The 18,833-nt window shown below is 32.2% G+C and overlaps 2 protein-coding genes and 1 long non-coding RNA gene across 3 annotated transcripts; 1 reads left to right on the top strand and 2 right to left on the bottom strand.

Annotated features, from left to right (window-relative positions):
* Positions 1–1,952: 1,952 nt before the first annotated feature.
* Positions 1,953–4,075, top strand: LOC107925567 (probable pectinesterase/pectinesterase inhibitor 7). Its single transcript, XM_016856284.2, has 2 exons — positions 1,953–3,071; positions 3,162–4,075. The coding sequence occupies exons 1-2, from the start codon at positions 2,066–2,068 to the stop codon at positions 3,854–3,856; spliced, it is 1,701 nt and encodes a 566-aa protein (XP_016711773.1). The 5' UTR covers positions 1,953–2,065; the 3' UTR covers positions 3,857–4,075.
* A 1,061-nt stretch (positions 4,076–5,136) lies between these two features.
* On the bottom strand, positions 5,137–5,970 carry LOC107925625 (pectinesterase inhibitor). Its single transcript, XM_016856333.2, has one exon. It carries the CDS (start codon positions 5,923–5,925, stop codon positions 5,374–5,376), a length of 552 nt encoding a protein of 183 aa, XP_016711822.1. The 5' UTR covers positions 5,926–5,970; the 3' UTR covers positions 5,137–5,373.
* Positions 5,971–16,443: 10,473 nt separating this feature from the next.
* LOC107925616 (uncharacterized) lies at positions 16,444–16,918 on the bottom strand. Its single transcript, XR_001692031.2, has 2 exons — positions 16,811–16,918; positions 16,444–16,676 (listed from the first exon to the last, which is right to left on the bottom strand). It is a non-coding gene; the product is annotated as an uncharacterized lncRNA (long non-coding RNA).
* Between the last annotated feature and the right edge of the window lie 1,915 nt (positions 16,919–18,833).

Genomic DNA, 18,833 nt, shown 5'->3' on the forward strand with positions numbered 1-18,833 from the left:
CCACTAGTTTTCACCAAAAAATTATATTTGATGTATTAATATTATATAATTAATTTAGACATGATTAGTGAATCATAAAATATCAATGAAAAATATAATCATTTTGATTATATATTATTTTAAGAAATCTCTTTTTTTGTGCTTGTTCTCTCTTTTATCTCGTTTATCTGTCTTTATATATAGTTTTATCTCTCTCTTGTAACCATAGTCAAAGTTTTTGAAGTAGGGATAGTAATAGAGTGAGGTGCGAATTAATATTGTTAAATTCATCATCATTCTATAACTGGTACGGTTTGTTTTACCATCCGCCCTGTTCTATTATAAATGTATAATCTAGAGAATCACTATCATTTCTATGGATGTTGGATACATCCATCCCTACCACACTTCACTTCATTTCAATTTAAATTTTGTTACTTATTTTTAATATTTTTAATCTTTTTAACGTCAAATAAATATTTAAACATAATTTTTTAAAATTATAATAAAACATAAAATATATCTATTTTTTTATATTTTACATTTTTACATTTTTACCCTTTTAATAGTTTAAATATACAAAGATAAATTTGTAATTTTATATAGTGGTGCAAGTCAGGGTAGGACAAGCAATTACCATAACCGTTCTATACTGACTATCCAAAAGAAAAAAAATCCACCACGCCATTCCCGACATCCACTTTTTAAAAGAAAAAAATTGCTCCATTCGAAACGAATCGTTTCTTAATCTATTGGATGGATTGGGTTTTGCCATCCCTATTCCCAAGTCTCAATATAATTTTCTTGGGTTCAACAAAGTTTTTCCAAAATATTTTCAAAATTTTTTTAATAAGATTAAAATTGAATAATAAATTTTTAAAAGATTAAAATACAATTTTATAATTGATTAATTTATGATCTAATTATTTTAAATGAATTAAATAATATTTATTTTATTTTTGAGCGATCAAAATATAAATATTAACTTAAAATTCCAGTATTAAATTAAAAAAAAATTTTTGGGCGAACGTCACTTTCGCCTATGGAGGTTACGTCTTAGGCCAGTTGGAATCTTTGGTTGTGAATTATGTTGGACTTGGACGTGAAGTTTTTAAATTTTGGATAATACCGAAAAAAATTATCAATGAGTTTACCAAATAACTGAAATTAAATTTCAATTTTTCTTTCATTACCAAAGAAGTATTTATTAGGTAATAAAATGTGATAGGTGACTCGACATCTAAAGCCTGTTAGTTTTAAAATCATGATATTTGATTTTTAACTCATAAATAATACTATACTTTGAAAATTATTCATCATAAGTTGATTTAATTAATTTTTATATATATATGATATAAATTATGAAAATATAAAAAATTCAAAAATAATATTTATTATTTAAATTATATAAAAATTGATGTTAAAAAATTATGTAAAAAAATATATTTATAAAAGAAAATATTAAAAGCAAATAAAACTTTAGTTGTAATAGTAAGTTTAATTTGCTTGGATACATAGCAAAAGGGTTCGGCAGCGAAAAACCTATGAATCTACATCTACGAACGTTACAAAGTGCCGTTAGGTTAATAATTAGGTGGAGTTGTATAATTTATTTATATTTAATTTTTTTATTTTAAAAGAAAATATATAAATAAATTTATAAAAGATAATTATCAAGCCATAAATATTTCACACGACCTTGTATATGCGCCACCTATAAAAGATTCCAATGGGAAATTAGGCAAAATTGGGAGATTTCATGATAAATAAAACTATTTTGGTAGTAGGTAAGCCGTATATATGTTGAAAAATTTTCTGAACAGCTAGCTCGGCTAGTTGGTTTCCCAGTTCATGTGGGATATTATATAATTTGCAATTCATCGAGATGAATGACGCGTTTTTAATCAAATACTTGCAGTTGACTTGACTCCAATTTATTAATAAATATGATCTACCCCTGCAATTCTCTAAAAGTAAAAGACAAATACGACTTTGTATACTTTTTCTTCACTCTCTATATATAGACCTAATGCTCCAATACATATCTTCCAAATCAGCTTAGCATAATCTTCTTTTGTTACATGCAATGGCTTCGAAGCTAATATGCTCTATTTTAATGATATGTCACCTTGTTCTTCTTCCTTTGTTCATATATCCTTCCTTTGCAGATAGTCTCCCATCGGATCCGGTCTCACCCGGGTCCGTTTGCAAGTCCACCCCAGACCCTTCTTATTGCATATCCGTGTTACCAAATCAAACCACCAATGTGTACAACTATGGGCGTTTCTCCGTTCGTAAGTCTCTGTCGCAATCCAGAAAATTCGTTAACTTGGTCGACAAGTACTTACGGAAGTACCGCCAATCGTTATCGGTGTCCGCCATTCGTGCTTTGGAGGATTGCCGGTTTCTAGCTGACCTCAACATGGATTTCTTGTTGAGCTCTTTTAAGACCGTGAATGCCACTAGTTCAACTCTGTCCAATGTCGAAGCTGACGACGTACAAACTTTTTTGAGTGCTATTTTAACTAATCAGCAGACCTGTTTGGACGGATTACAATCAACTTCTTCAGCTTGGAGCATAAGGAATGGCATCTCGGTTCCTCTCACAAATGACACAAAGCTTTACAGTGTTTCATTGGCTCTTTTTACTAAAGGATGGGTTCCTAAGAGGAAGAAGAAGGCTACATGGCAGCCTAGTAGCAGCAAGCAACTAGGCTTTAAACATGGGCGTTTGCTTATGAGAATGTGGAGCGGAACACGCTCGATTTATGAGACTGTAAGCCGAAGAAAGCTTCTTCAAACGAACAACACTGACGAAGAGGTCTTGGTGAGTGATATTGTGACGGTGAGTCAGGATGGTAGTGGGAATTTCACTACCATCAATGATGCTATATCTGCGGCTCCAAATAACACCAATGGTGTAAATGGTTACTTTGTAATCTACATCACTGCTGGTGTCTATCAAGAGTACGTTTCAATTGCTAAGAACAAAAAGTACTTGATGATGATTGGTGATGGTATCAATCAGACAATCATCACTGGAAACCGTAGTGTCGTCGACGGATGGACAACATTTAATTCTGCAACTTTTGGTAAGTTTCAATTTTCAATTAGATTAATTACATGTGAACCTGTATAAGTAAAAATGAGCTTAATCTGACATATTTTATTCATTATTACAGCTGTGGTGGCTCCAAACTTTGTTGCGATAAACATGACATTTCAGAACACAGCTGGGGCAATCAAGCACCAAGCAGTCGCACTTAGAAATGGAGCCGATTTATCAGCATTTTATAGCTGTAGTTTTGAAGGATATCAAGATACGCTATACACTCATTCCTTAAGGCAGTTCTACAGAGATTGTGATATCTACGGCACCGTTGATTTCATATTTGGAAATGCCGCGGTAGTTCTTCAGAACTGCAACATATACCCTCGACAACCAATGAGCGGCCAATTCAATGCCATCACAGCACAAGGCCGGACTGACCCTAACCAAAACACAGGCATATCGATTCATGACTGCAATATCATGCCCGCTGATGATCTAGCCTCTAGCAATACCACATTCAAAACGTATTTGGGGAGACCATGGAAGGAGTATTCGAGGACGGTATACATGCAGAATTTCATGGGCAGTTTGATAGATCCTGCTGGTTGGAGAGAATGGAACGGGGATTTTGCACTTAGTACATTGTACTATGCCGAGTACGACAATAGTGGACCGGGTTCGAACACTTCGAGTCGGGTCACATGGTCTGGTTATCATACGATTAATTCTACTGATGCTGCTAATTTTACAGTGTCGGGATTCTTGTTGGGAAACGATTGGTTACCGAATACGGGGGTGCCTTACACCGCAAGCTTACTAGCATGAGCAACTAATTGGCAAATGAAAAATTCGTTTTTTTTTAAAATTGATTTTTAGATTATATAATAAATGTAAACTTAAGCATGCAATATCCTCGTAAGTGTAATGTTTACAGCTTACGTTAATTGATACCAATAATTTCAAATTTTAAAAGAGAACAAGATTGCTATAAGTCTATTTCGATCACCTATTGGTTCTTTATCCAATTCAATCATATATAAGTTAGTTATAACTGTCATCTTGGTCAGTTGGTGTACTAAACTTGAACTAAAATTCGTAACAATAAATAATTTTGGTTATCTTACTTTGAAAGGAATAAATATCATTACAAAACAATTTAGGGTAAAGTACACTAATATTATTTTTGTTTACCTCAGGTTATATTTTAGTCATTTATATTTGAAATATTATATTTTAATCACTTACGTTATCTTGTTGTAACGTTTTAGTCACTGAGCCGTTAATTGTCATTAACGATGTAATGATAAGATGACGTGGTACGTTAAATCATTATTTCAAACAAAAATTTTAAGTTAAATTATACAATAGGTCTCCATATTTTTTCGTTTTGAGCAATTTAATTTTTTTCTTTTATATTCTTTAAACTTTCCTCTTTTTTTTCTTTTTTTTTTCATTCTCTTATATTTCTCCCTCTATTTTCCTACCTTCTCCATTTATTTTATCATATCAGGAAGTCGAATTGGCAGTGAAGAAAGAAGTAGGAAGTCGAGAGCCATCATTGCCTATAACCAAAACCCATACCATGCTTCTTTTTTCACTGTCAATTCGACTTCCTGATATGTTAAAAGAAATTGAGAAGGTAGGAAAATAGAGGGAGAAGCAAAAGAGAATGAAAAAAAAAAGAAGAAAAAAAAAGAGGAAAGTTAAAATATTATAAAAGAAAAAAAATTAAATTGGTCAAAACGAAAAAAATATGGAGATCAATCGTATAATTTAACCTAAAATTTTTGTTTGAAATAATGATTTAATGTGCCACATTAGCTTACTGTTACACCATTAACTACAATTAATGGTTCAGTGACTAAAATGTTTCAACACAATAATATAAATGACTGAAACATAACATTGCAAACATAAGTGATTAAAATATAACCTAAGGGAAACAAAAGTGAACATGGGTGTAGTTTACCTAAAAAAAATTGTACATAATCATAACCTTTTATGGTATCCAAAAATAATAGATTAATATTAAACACCATTTTCAAAAAAAAAATATCACATCTCATATTTAAAAATCATTCAAGTTGAGTTTGAATAAGATCGGATTGAATAGAACAAAATAAAAACTTTATATTTTTGATGTTTCATAATTAAATTTAAATAAAAAGTAGTGATTTTATATGAAAAATTAAAACGATGGGTTCAAATCGATCCAAACTATAGGGTTCTTGTTCTTGGACAAGTCGGCCTCTCATTTCCAACAATTACATAGCACAACAGCTTGTTCTATAATTAGGAATAATTAAATTATAGTAGGCAATGAAGCTAAGCGGGGCACATGATTATTTTGGAGCCAAAATATTGGCAATGTCGTAGGCATTGCTGATTAGTTGGCGAAAGTGATTAGTCTTCTCATACAGTTCCTTGTCTTTTCCTGCTTTTTGATTCAGCACGGAGATGCAGGTGTCGGCATCGTCTATGGCGCTTTCCAACTCGATTTTCACTTGTTTGAAATCCCTCGACAGTGTGACTGCCAGCCCATCGTCAAGCTCCTGCATTGCATCCTCGTAATTTTCCGAGCAATCTTCGAAGTTCTGCTCCGTTGTAGGTTCCAAAATCTTACCGTCAAGGAGCTGCTTCTTGATGTAGACGGAAGTGTTGACGCCATGGTTGGAAGCAACGTTGATAGCTATCAATGCGAGGGCGGCTACATCTTTTGCGTCTTGGGTGGCATGTTCGGCCCCAAGGCTTGAGGTGCAAAGATCCTTGTTCTTAACCTTTTGACAGGTTTCGGTGAGTAAGGGATTGGTAACAGCAGTATTTATAATGGGGAAGAAAGAGAGGCAAATGAAGAAAGATAAAGCCAATGCAACGTTCTTTGCGATAGGCTTCATTGTTTTCTCCTTTAGTTTCTTGAAAAAAATTTCTCCTTCTGGATTAAATAGCTAAAGGAATTTGTGATCTTATACCTTTTGCATGAAACTCGTTATTCAAAGTAAGAATTTTTTTAACGACTGCTTTTGAACAATCCATAGATAAATGCGCTTAGCCGTTCACAATGACCGCTAAAAATAGTGGAAGATCATTTTGAGAGTTAACCCAAATTCCACAGACATACCTTTTTAATTCATAACCATTACTCTTGGGCTCCCTTTTGAGTGACATTGCTTGTTGTTAGGTTGAACTTGATCATAATTCCAATGCCATAGGCCCCTTCAAACCCAAGCCATTTAACTCCACTCCAATCTTTTCGGAAGTATGTGGACTTAAAAAACAATAACTAGTATTTGTTTTCATATTTGGATGGATGTGTAGGATTCAATTAAATAAATTTTTAAAAATTAATAAAAATAAAAAATACGATTCAACCAATTTTTTATTTTGGTTCAATTTGTTTGTACTGATTCTTGGGTCAATGACAGGGGCGAAGCCAAAAAAAAATTAGGAGGGTTGAAATGAATTTTTAATTTTTAATAGTCTATATCTTTATAATTTTTAAATGATTAAATTAAATTTTCATAATTTTAGGGGTCAAAGTGCAATTTTATCTTTGCTAATTTTAAATTTTAAAATTTTCTAAAGGGCCAAAACAATAATTTTCCATTTTAGGGGGTCGAGGCCCCTGCCAGCCCCCTGGATTCGCCTTTGGTCAACAGGTCTGATGCTTCTCTCTGGATTAGTACCCCGATCAGTTCTCGATCAAGTCGATCTGGTTCGAACAATCATTACTCTAAGTCGCTATACATTTCGTGCATTTAGAATTTAGTCCCCTACTTTAGTTTTAAGAATTTAATCTTTCTGCATTTTAGATTTAAAAATCCGCTTTCAAATTAGGTTTTTAATTGGCCAAAGGCTTAAGGACTTATAAAGTAATTAAACCAATGTCAAAATGGTAAATACACCATTTTAGCATATACTGGATGGTAGGTATGATTTTATTTGTAAATAATATAAAAATTATAATTAAACTTTATAAGTTAAATAAAATATATAAAACAAAATAAATAAAACAAATGAAGTGGATGGAAAGAGATGAAATTCATCTTCATGTTCCATGTTTAGCCGAAACTTCTCAACCTTTCGACACTTTATTAGATCAAGAGTTAAACCAAATCAAGGATAAATAGGGGAAAACTTGAAATTGTTGATTAGTCATTGAAGATTTGGTTGCTTGTTGTTTTGATTAGGTAAGTTCATATGGTATGTTTATATTTAAATTGTTGTATATTTGAATTATGAATTTGTGTATGTGTAATAGTAACTTGAATTGTTTACAATTTGATACAAAAGGTGAGATATGGACTAAATCGTAAAAAAAAGATAAATTGACTGATAAATTGAATATGATGAATTGCAATTTGAGATATTTAATGAATGAATAGATGATTCAGACTGATTAAATCATATTGGTATGTTTGTGAATGATTATCGAGAAAGAGAACTAAACTGAATAAAATTAAAAATATTATAACCTAGTGAAACTGTGAAAATGGTTGAATATTGATGATATTGTATGTTTATGTTAATCCATAGCCAACGTTGACCCGGATTCATTAAAAGGGAAAGAAAAAGCTAAAGTCATCGACGAATAGTTCAGAGTCTCTGATTTGTATTTTTATAATTCAATCCACTTTAATTGTTTCATATTTATATTTTGTTATATGGTAAGATACGGAGGTACGTTGTGAAAATTTAGTTGAATTGAATTGGTATGAATATGTCTTAGTGTCGTACGCCCGTGTGTGGTCTCCTTCACTTCTCCCACACCCATGTGGCTTAGTCGTGTCTCTCAAACGGCCGTGTGCCTTGCCCGTGTAACTCTCTGACTTGATTTAAAATCAAAAAATTAACTCCAAGGTTCACACGGCTGTGTCGCACGGCCGTGTGGACTATTTCAGGCTGTGTAACCTTTGAATTTTTGAAAAAATTAAGTCCTGGGATCCACACAGCCAAGGACACGCCCGTGTGTCCAGGCCATATGGGTCACATGGCCATGTCGCCAGGTTGTGTAGCTTATTGTTGATCCTCTTATAGTGCACACGGCCTAGGACACACCCGTGTGTCCAGGGTCGTGTGGGTCAAAAAAACTTCTTTTTTTAATTTTTAAAATTAATTAATTTTAAAAAATAACATGAAATAAAATTAAGAGAATTAGCAATGTTAACGCTCGGGTTGCCTTCCAAGAAGCGCTTATTTAAAGTCTAAGCTCGACTTACCTCGTATTCGCACTGTCACAGTGGTTTGCGGAGTCAAAACTCCTCTTTCTCGTTATCAATTCTATTATCAAAATAAGGTTTAAGTCGAGTACTATTTACCTTAAATGTGCCAAATTCAGAATGAGTTACCTCGATTGTACTGTATGGGAAGACATTTAGTATCGTAAGGGATTTGATCCATTTGCATCAAGCTCTAAAGTGGCAATTTAAGAATCCGTTTTATCTAGCAGTACCTTGTCCCCAACCTTAAATTGGTTTGTTCCATCCACATGTTTATCATGGCGTCTTCTTAACTCTTCATCGTGCTTTTTCGTTTTCTCCTTAACATGTGTTCGCCATTCATCTAGTTCATCGATTTGCAACATTCGTTCATCGTAAATCATTCTGTTACTGTCGTAATGACTGGAACATGTCTCCATTGCATTTTTTCGAGGGGTTTCCTGTGAAGAAGGTTGAACCACATGGTTACTCATATTAACAGAACTTGTAAAATCATCTTAATTATTAGATGTCTTAACCGAATCACGAGCTTGGAGAGTAATCGTTTTGTCACCTACATGAAGTACTAATTCACCCGTACCGACATCAATTATAGTTCTAGTAGTTGCTAAAAAGGGTCGACCTAGAATCAAATATACGTCACTATCCTCATCCATGTCTAAAACAGCAAAATCAACTGGGAATATGAATTTATCAATTTTTACAAGAACATCTTCAAAAATACCCCTAGGAAATCTAATGGTTCTATCTGCTAATTGAATATACTCATCCTAGTTTGTTTGGGTTTCCCAAGACCTAATTACTTAAACATTTTATAAGATATGACATTAATACTAGCCCCTAAATCAGCCAAAGCATTATTAATATTCAAACTACCAATTAAACAAGGAATAGTAAAACTCCCTGGATCTTTTAATTTGTTGGGTAGTTTATTTTGCAATATGGCCGAGCAAACTGCATTTAGCTCCATAGTCGACGAATCATCTAACTTTCTTTTGTTTGCCAAAAGCTTTTTTAAAAATTTAACGGAATTGGGCATCTACAAAAGAGCTTCAACAAACGGTAACTTAATATGTAATTTTTTTAGAAGTTTAAGAAATTTACCAAATTATTTACTTGTGTGGTCTCTCTTCGTCACGTTAAGATATGACACTCGAGGTTTATACTCCTTACCAACCGATTTTTACTTTTTCTAACTTACCTCAACCTTATCGTTATTTACCACAATTTCTTACCTCGATTCTGGTTCAAATTCAACTAACCTTTCTTCATCTCACACAGTAATTGCATGAAGTTGCTCCTTTGGGTTAGTTTCAATATTGCTAGGCAAATCGTTCTGAAATTAACTTAGCAAGTTGACCAATTTGGTTCTCGAGCCCTTGAATGGATGCTTGTTGATTTTTAAGTGATGTTTCAGTGTTTTGAAAGCAGGTTTCTGACATCGAGATAAACTTCGTCAACATCTGCTCCATGTTCGACTTCTTCTCTTGCTGGTAAGGTTGTTGTTGGAAGCTTAGAGAGGGTTGTGCTCTCTGATTTTCTTGACCACCCTAAGAGAAATTGGGATGGGTCCTCCAACTTGTATTATATGTATTACTATAAGCGTTATTTTGAGGCCTAGAATTATTACCCATATAATTGATTTTTTTTTGTTCTTTATGCTAAGAACGAAGGGTAAACATTCTAGATTAGACATTCCTCCTCCATTTGTTTCGCAATGCATAACCGGATGTACCTACGTAGAAACATATTAACCATCAAATTTCTTATTTAATTGTTCTACCTGATTTGATAACATGGTAATTACATCTAAGTTAAAAACGCTAGTTGCTTTTATCGGCTTCGTACTCGTGACTTGCCACTAATAATTACTCAGTGACATTTCCTTAATAAATTCATAAGCTGCTTCAGGTGTTTTATTATTCAGATTTCCACCAGCTACTACATCAATCAACTGCCTAGTTGAGGGATTCAAATCGTTGTAGAAGGTTTGAACCTGTGGCCATAGAAGTAACCATGGTAAAGACACCTTCTCAATAAATCCTTATAAAAATCAATCTGTACAAAGGAAGAGATGTCGTTCCTCAACTTAGTTGTCTTAGTCGGTGGGAAGTACTTCAGTAAGAATTTCTCGATCATTTGATCCCATGTAGTGATGGAACCTCATGGTAAAGAATTCAACCACCGTTTAGCTTTATTCCTTAACGAGAAAGGGAATACCCATAGGCGAATGGCATCATTAGAAACCCCATTAATCTTAAAAGTATCACAGATTTCCAGAAAATTGGCCAAGTGATTATTTGGATCTTCGTCTTGCAAACCATCGAACTAAACAAATTATTGTATCATTTGAATAGTGTTCAACTTCAGTTCAAAATTATTTTTAGAAATAGTGGGTCTCACAGTACTCGATTCAACCCCAGATAGAGTAGGTTTGACATAATCGTACATAGTACGAGGAATAGGATCTGGATTTGCAACAACTGCAGGAGGTAGCTGATTATTCTGATTATTACACATCTTCTCAGTAATAATAATGTCCTCTTGCTCGTCTACTATATTTTGTCGACTTTGCCTTGCTTCTCTACGGTTTCTGTGAGCTGTACTTTTAATTTTGCTGTCAAACAGTAATGGTCCCGACAGATTCCTTCTAGTCATAAACTAAAGGAACCTATCAGAAGCAAATAAAAGAAAAATTAGAAAATAAAAATAAAATACAATAAAAAATGGCTAAATTAATACAAATCAAATGTTCCTAATATTTTAGTCCTCAGCAACGACGCCAAAAACTTGATGGTCACTAAACTAACTATAAATACGACAAAGGCAAGCGCACCTATCGAATAATATTATAGCTATGGTGAATAGGGAATATCATATCCACGAGGACTAAAAGTACTAGTAATTACCATTTTTCTATTATTTAGCCGACAAATTGGAGTGATTGCGTTTAATCTAAAATTACTAAACTAATTTATCTAAGAACGCAACAGAGAATAAATCAAGAAAATAATCGAATAATAACCAATGAGATATACAATACCCAGGAAAGAATCCACCTAAACTTCACCTTGTATTATGAATCTGAATTAAATGATTTATTCACTTGTGTATTGATCCGTAGAAATCCCTAAATTATGTTAATACCTCTTTCGAGAGTAAGAAAAATTGACTCTAGGTTGATTAATTGAAATCTCTTTCTAATTAAAACTTCTATTGCCGTATTAACTCGATCTAAGGATTTCCCTATTAGATTTGACTCAAATCTGATAGATTTATATCGTACTATTTCTAGGATTACATTCAACTCCACTCAATTATGCTAGATCTACTCTTAAACAGAGAGTTTTGCTCTACTGAAATAAGTACATTAAACATGAATTAATATCCCAGAAATATTAAAACAAGAAATAAGCATACATAATTGAGAACAAGAATCAGGTATTTATCATGTAAATAGAAATCAAATAATAAGATTCACCATAGGTTTCATCCTCCCTGGGTATTTAGGGAATTTAGTTCATAATCCTGAATAGAAACATTTCAAAGTTAGGATAACCACAAGACATAAAGAAACTCAATAAAACTTCAAAAAAATTAAATGGAGATCTTCGATCTTGAGGGAGATCCGCTTCCGAGTAGATTTCGATGGCGTTCTTCGAGTGTTTTCTTTGACCTTCTCTGATTGCCCTCTTATGTCTTCTTCTAATTGGTATTTATAGACTTTAAAATGCTCAGAAAGCCTAAAAATTGGGTTTTTCCATGTATTTGGGAAGAACGATGCAATACCGACACTGGCTGGCACATGGGTGTAAGGCCAACCCGTGTGGATTCTGAAAATAACTCTTTTTTGTAATGGCCTAAATTCAAGGCTATAGGAATAGTGGTTTCGTAACCACAAATCTGATTTAAAGAGAAATTTATTTTAATATTTTTGCATGAATATTGATATGATAGGAAAATCGTATGAAAATATCGATAGAAAAATTTTACCGATTTAGTGGTTAGTTAAAAAAAGAAATTACCAAAAGAATTGGGTAAAAAAGGGTATCGAGACCTCGATCTCGTAAAGCAAAGTTGGAAATATTTTTTATAAATATTTATGAAATTTTAGTAATGTGGTATTAAAATTTTGTTAGGAAATTTTAATATTTGGGTAGTCAATTAAATGAAAATGACTAAATTGGAAAAGGTGTAAAAGTGGTTGGGATGATTAAATAGCTTAAGTGTCTAATGAGAATGGATTTAAAAGGAAATTAGACCCAAAATTTATTTGGGCTGGACGGGAAGGGCATGAAATCAGCAAGAAAATGGATGATTTAAGGGAAAATTTGGAATATTGCATAATTAACTAAACAAAATTAGGACTAGTATGGAAATATCTAGATTTCTTGTGATTTCTCTTCATTCTCATTAGCCAAAATGCCATAGGAGGGATTACTTAAGCTGGTATTTCATAATATTTGCACCAAGTGAGTTAATCCTTGCCTTTTTCTTATAATTTTTGTGTTTTAAGACTTTTACAACTAGGTCCTACTATTAAATTCATTAGTTTTTGATTTCATGGATGAAATTGAAAGTCACCATGGTTGAGTGCTGTAATTTTATGATGAAATAGCATGAAATTGAAGCTTTAATTTGTTTATGAGATGATTTTATTAGGTAATTTCAATAGAAATTGATTTTTAGGACCTAATTGTGAAAATGTTTGGAATTAAAGTCTAGTGGTGAAATTTTGATTCCCAAAGGTTATAAAGTAGTTTAAAGTGATAGAATAAAGTCTTAATTGAGTAAAATCAGCTCAATTGAGAGGCTAATTGAGTAGGGACGAAATTATTATTTATTAAAAGCTTAGGGGAAAAATGGTAATAAACATATTGCACTAAAACAGTTTTGGACAGCAGCAGTAGACTAACTTTGAAAAATCACCATAAATTATGGAAATCGAATTAGAATATGAACAAAATATAGAAATAAATCTTATTGAGTCTAGTTTCTCATAAAAGAAACGGTGTAAGCAATGGAATTGTAAATCATGAGATATAATAAATTTTGTGAGACAAGGTCAGAATAAATTCGGGTTCCCCTGTTCTGACTTTGAAAAATCATCAAAAATTGAAGAAAAATAATTAGGGGCTTAAATTAATTTTTAGTGAAGAAGGGTCGGAACTGTCAGACAGCAGAACAGGGGTGACTTTAAAGAATAAACTATATTTATTGGTTAAACCAAAAATTTTGAAAAATTTATGGTAAGAAGATACGTGAGTCTAGTTTCAGGAAAAATTGGTAGATCTTAATTTAGAGTTTTGTATCTTAAAATATAAATAATTTAGTGACTACGACTCAAGTAGACAGCTTTGAATGAACTATAAATAATAGTGGAATTGTAAATAATGTTACATATGAAGATGAAATGTATTAAATTGATGATTAAAGTTATTTATTTAGATCCAGAAAATTCAAATACGAAGCTAGATCGAGGAAAGGAAAAAGTTTGAGAATAGTAGATTTTTGTATACGAACAAGTATTGAGGTAAATTCGTGTAACTTTAATTATATTCTTAAATGCTTGAAATGTATGTTATTGATGTGAATATGATTTGAATGTTCATTGTATGAAAATTGATGAAACATTGATATATTGGATAAAAAGGGGAAGAAATCCCAATTGAATGAAAGGAAAATTCGATGGATCTCTGAAAAGAAATTGAGGGTAAAAAGGATCTAGCCCGTACGGGTGATCCTATTCTGATATAGCCCTCCCGAAGAATATGTGTAAAATGGATTTAGCAGGACGGGTAATCCAAATTAGGGTCTGAATTTAGCTTGGACTGGTAATTCAGATCCAAGCTCATTAGAGTAACTATCGTTGCAGGCGATTTAACCTGGACTGGTAATCCCGACAATACTCTATGAGTTTATATTACAGGGGATTTAGCCTAGACTGATAATCCCACTGTAAGAATGAGGTTCACAGGAGTGTGCTCTCTGAAATGGAAATGTGCACACATGAATATAAATTGACGGACCCGAAAATTGTACATTAAAAGTGTACGTCTGAAAATCCGTCGAAATTTCAAGAAATTTAACGAGATAAATATGGAAAAATAACAAGGGAATGGAAATCATGGTATTGATGAGCTCATCAATCATGGTATATATTATTGATACATGGAAATTATTGGACTAACTTGAATGTTGAGTTTGTGTATGTTAGGGTAATAATGCGTTGAATGGATATATGAATGTTTATTGCATTGTATTGAAAATATTAGGTAAGTATAATTCTTGTTACATGAGCTTACTAAGCACAACGTGCTTACCCTGTTTTCTTTTTCCTTGTTTTGTAGTACTAAGAGCTCGGAGGTCGAAATTGGTCGGAGACACATCATACTATCAACCTCAATATTTTGGTATATCAAGAAACTTTATTTTGGAAATCAATGGCATGTATAAATTAATAAAGTAAAAGTTAAGGTGCAATGAATGTAAAGTAAGCCATTGGTATGGCTAACAAATCCTGGTTTTGGTATGTGATGAGGTTATCTTATGAATATGCATGAATCTATCTTGAAAATATGTTGAATTGGATTGGTTGATATGGATTGGTCTCGGTTTAAAATTGCAGGGAAGGTTAGATATCTATAAAGGGGTTATATTGAGTTAAAAAAATACATTAAGAATGTGATTAAAATATGTTACTTTTATAGCTTATCAGATTTTTTTAGGGAGTTAGATGTTTTTAGGTTAATTTCTAGATTAAGGTTTTAATTTTGTTGTTGCAACTTTTACTTTTTCTTAGAATATAAGGGCTACTCTGTACTTTAGGTATTTCATTAAGTTTATTTCTATTTTCTATTTTCTATTTTATTTGATTACTCAATTCAATAATTGAACTTTAAATTATTGGTGGATTGGAACATTTTTACTTCATCAATTCAAGAAATTTAGTGAATTCTTTTCATCCCTAAGCTAGGCTTCGCAAACGTATAGAAATCGAATTGCATAAACAAACTTTGTTGAACCCTATTTACATTGTGCTTGTCGCAGTTTTTTCCAGAAGTGCTCACATTCGTAGTCACTTATGCTCATACTTTATTACTTGCATATTTGCCAGAGTAGTCTGGATGCAATAGCTCTATTTTACACTGCAAAAAAAAAGTTATACCAAATTTTGTAAGGTTATATCAAAATTTCTAATGCTATACCAATATTTTTAACGATATACCAATACTAAAATTTCTAACGACATACCAATACCATTATTTCTAACACTATACCAAAAATTTTATCACTTTATCAAAATATCTAATGGATGAAAACTTGTGGGAAGCGTATTTTAAAGAAGCTTATGCTAGAATTACCCATCTAGGTGACACTGGGTTTTTTCTACTCTCCACTTAGGGAAAGTTTCAAGAAATAATGGGAAGGAATGGTGCATGATTTTCGAATTTAGACTCATTTAGCACTGGAGAGGGTTCATTGCTTATGTGTTGGCATGCTTGGAAAGTTCAAGATGGTTGTGTTCAATGTTAAGGAAGACTTTTCTCTCGACTTTTTGTCAATTTTCAATTGGAAAAGAAAGTGTGAATTACTATCAAAATATACGATAAATCTTGCTCAAGAGAATGATAAATTCTAATTAAGGGTGAAGCAAAACCGTTTGGGAAATCAAAATTAAATTGTATATTCACTACAAGAAAATAGAGTTTTAGCGGCACTTTTTTTAGCCTTTAGCGGCGTTTTTAAGAGCCACTAAAACTAGTAAAAATGCCGCAAAAAACACCGCTATAGGAAACGCCGCAAAATTTGTGGCGTTCATTCAAAAAAACGCCGCTAAAAGTCATGACTTTTAGCGGCGTTTGTGGGGAAAGCGCCGCTAAAAGTCATAACCTTTAGCGGCACTTTTCCTACAAACACCGCTATAAAATGGACCTTTAGCGGCGCTTTTCCCACAAACGCCGCTAAAGAACATAACCTTTAAAAAAATTAATTAAATAATATTTATTTCTATGATAAATATTATATTATGTTTAATTTTTAAAATTTGAACTTTAAACTATATACTTTTAAGGATAAATAAAAAATATTAATTAAATTAAATTTTGTATTAAAATTTAAACTTCAAAACTAAATATAAAAATTAATGAATTTAAATTAACGAAACAAGAACATTGATCAAGTTAAAAAAAACAATGAAGAAATTAAGGGTCAAACATTAGCTCCAATAATTGTTCAAAATATAAGACAGCTACATTCAAATAGAAACTAAATAACAACTAAAACATCCAATGGAACATAATTTCACTCTTCATCACTAAATGTTTCCTCATAAACATGGCTTCATCCAAAACAAAACCTCATACCATTACAATTTGCCTTTTAAGCAGAAGCTGCTGCAACCTTCTTTCTTGGTGCTGCTTCAGTACCTATACATCACCCCCAATAAAAAATAAGAACATTTTGAAAGAAAAAAAAACCCAAAATTTCTTACAAGAGCAGAAATACCCAATGGAACTAAAATCAGAATGCAATGAGCCTAAGGACATTAGCATTTTCCTACCTTCCCTGAAACTTGTCTTGAACCTGCGAGGAACATGGCGAAGATACCTCTATACACCGGTGATGGAGATGTTAGCCTCATCTAATTGAAACCAACAGCTAGAAACAGAAAAAATCTTACAAGTTAAAAAACCCAAAATAAGTACTTAAACACTTCAATTTGCAACATTTAAGCACTTCAATTTATAGCATTTAAACACTTCAATTTGCAGCATTCAAACACTTCAATTTGCAGCACTTTAACACTTCAATTTACAGCACTTTAACACTTCAATTTGCAGCACTTTAACATCTCAATTAACAACATTTATACACCTCAATTACAGCGATAAAACATCTCAATGTCCAACAACTAAACACTTCAATTTGCAGTATTTAAACACTTCAATTTGCAACATTTAAGCACTTCAATTTACAGCATTTAAACACTTCAATTTGCAGCATTCAAACACTTCAATTTGTAGCACTTTAACACTTCAATTTACAGCATTTAAGCACTTCAATTTGCAGCACTTTAACATCTCAATTAACAACATTTATACACCTCAATTACAGCGATAAAACATCTCAATGTCCAACAACTAAACGCTTCAATTTGCAGTATTTAAACACTTCAATTTGCAACATTTAAGCACTTCAATTTACAGCATTTAAACACTTCAATTTACAGCATTCAAACACTTCAATTTGCAGCACTTTAACACTTCAATTTATAGCATTTAAGCACTTCAATTTGCAGCACTTTAACATCTCAATTAACAACATTTATACACCTCAATTACAGCGATAAAACATCTCAATGTCCAACAACTAAACACTTCAATTTGCAGTATTTAAACACTTCAATTTGCAACATTTAAGCACTTCAATTTATAGCATTTAAACACTTCAATTTACAGCATTCAAACACTTCAATTTGCAGCACTTTAACACTTCAATTTATAGCATTTAAGCACTTCAATTTGCAGCACTTTAACATCTCAATTAACAACATTTATACACCTCAATTACAGCGATAAAACATCTCAATGTCCAGCAACTAAATACTTCAATTTTCAGTACTTAAACACTTCAATTTGCAACATTGAAGCACTTCAATTTACAGTATTTAAACACTTCAATTTACAGCATTCAAAAACTTCAATTTGCAGCAGTTTAACACTTCAATTTACAGTATTAAAACACTTCAATTTACAACACTTTAACATTTCAATTAACAACACTTATACACCTCAATTACAGCTGTCGAAACCATTTTTAAATTGAGTTTTGGAAAATGGGAATCGACTTTAAAAACAAAAATAGGAGTCGCCACCAATCTTTTAGGTGTGATTGGATCACCTTTAAAACATTTTGTTTTAAAATCATTAGTTTTGGTCTACGAAATCACAAGATGGGTTCGGGAGCTGGTTACATACGAGGAAGGGTTAGCACCCTCGTAATGCCCAAAAATTGGTACCTAATTGATTATCAAGTGTTTTTAATGTCGAAAATTTAAAATTTTTAAGATGTAATCCTCTTTAAAATATTTTGATTTTGTAAATTGGAGTTCACTCGTATCAAAGCATTGACACTAAGTTAGCTTTTTAGAAACCTCCATCTCGAAACAACAAAACGCCAAATCCAATAAGTTAGGACAAATTGCTTTGCAATTCTAAGACAGTTGCTCATATTTTGAAAACCTTTAAAAACTTAGAAGGGTACTTGATTATTCGAACTCAACGAGAAAAGTTGTAACCCAATAAGTTAGGGCACTACTTTCTCGAAATTTCCAAACGCCAAGCATTGCCTTTATATTTTTTGAAAACTTTGGAGCCTTGTTTTTTCTTTTTAAAAAAAATGATGCGTGGGGAATTGTATTGCATTACAAATCATACATAGTAACATATTATTGTAGTAAGTAAATAATACCTGCATTTAAATAAAATGATGGCAATAATATAAAGATCGTGCATTAGATACATACATATAAAAATAATATACATAAATAGCAAATATTAACAATAAACAAAACATACAAACAT

This window comes from Gossypium hirsutum, chromosome A12 (assembly GCF_007990345.1).
Source record: "Gossypium hirsutum isolate 1008001.06 chromosome A12, Gossypium_hirsutum_v2.1, whole genome shotgun sequence".
Lineage (NCBI taxonomy): Eukaryota > Viridiplantae > Streptophyta > Magnoliopsida > Malvales > Malvaceae > Gossypium > Gossypium hirsutum.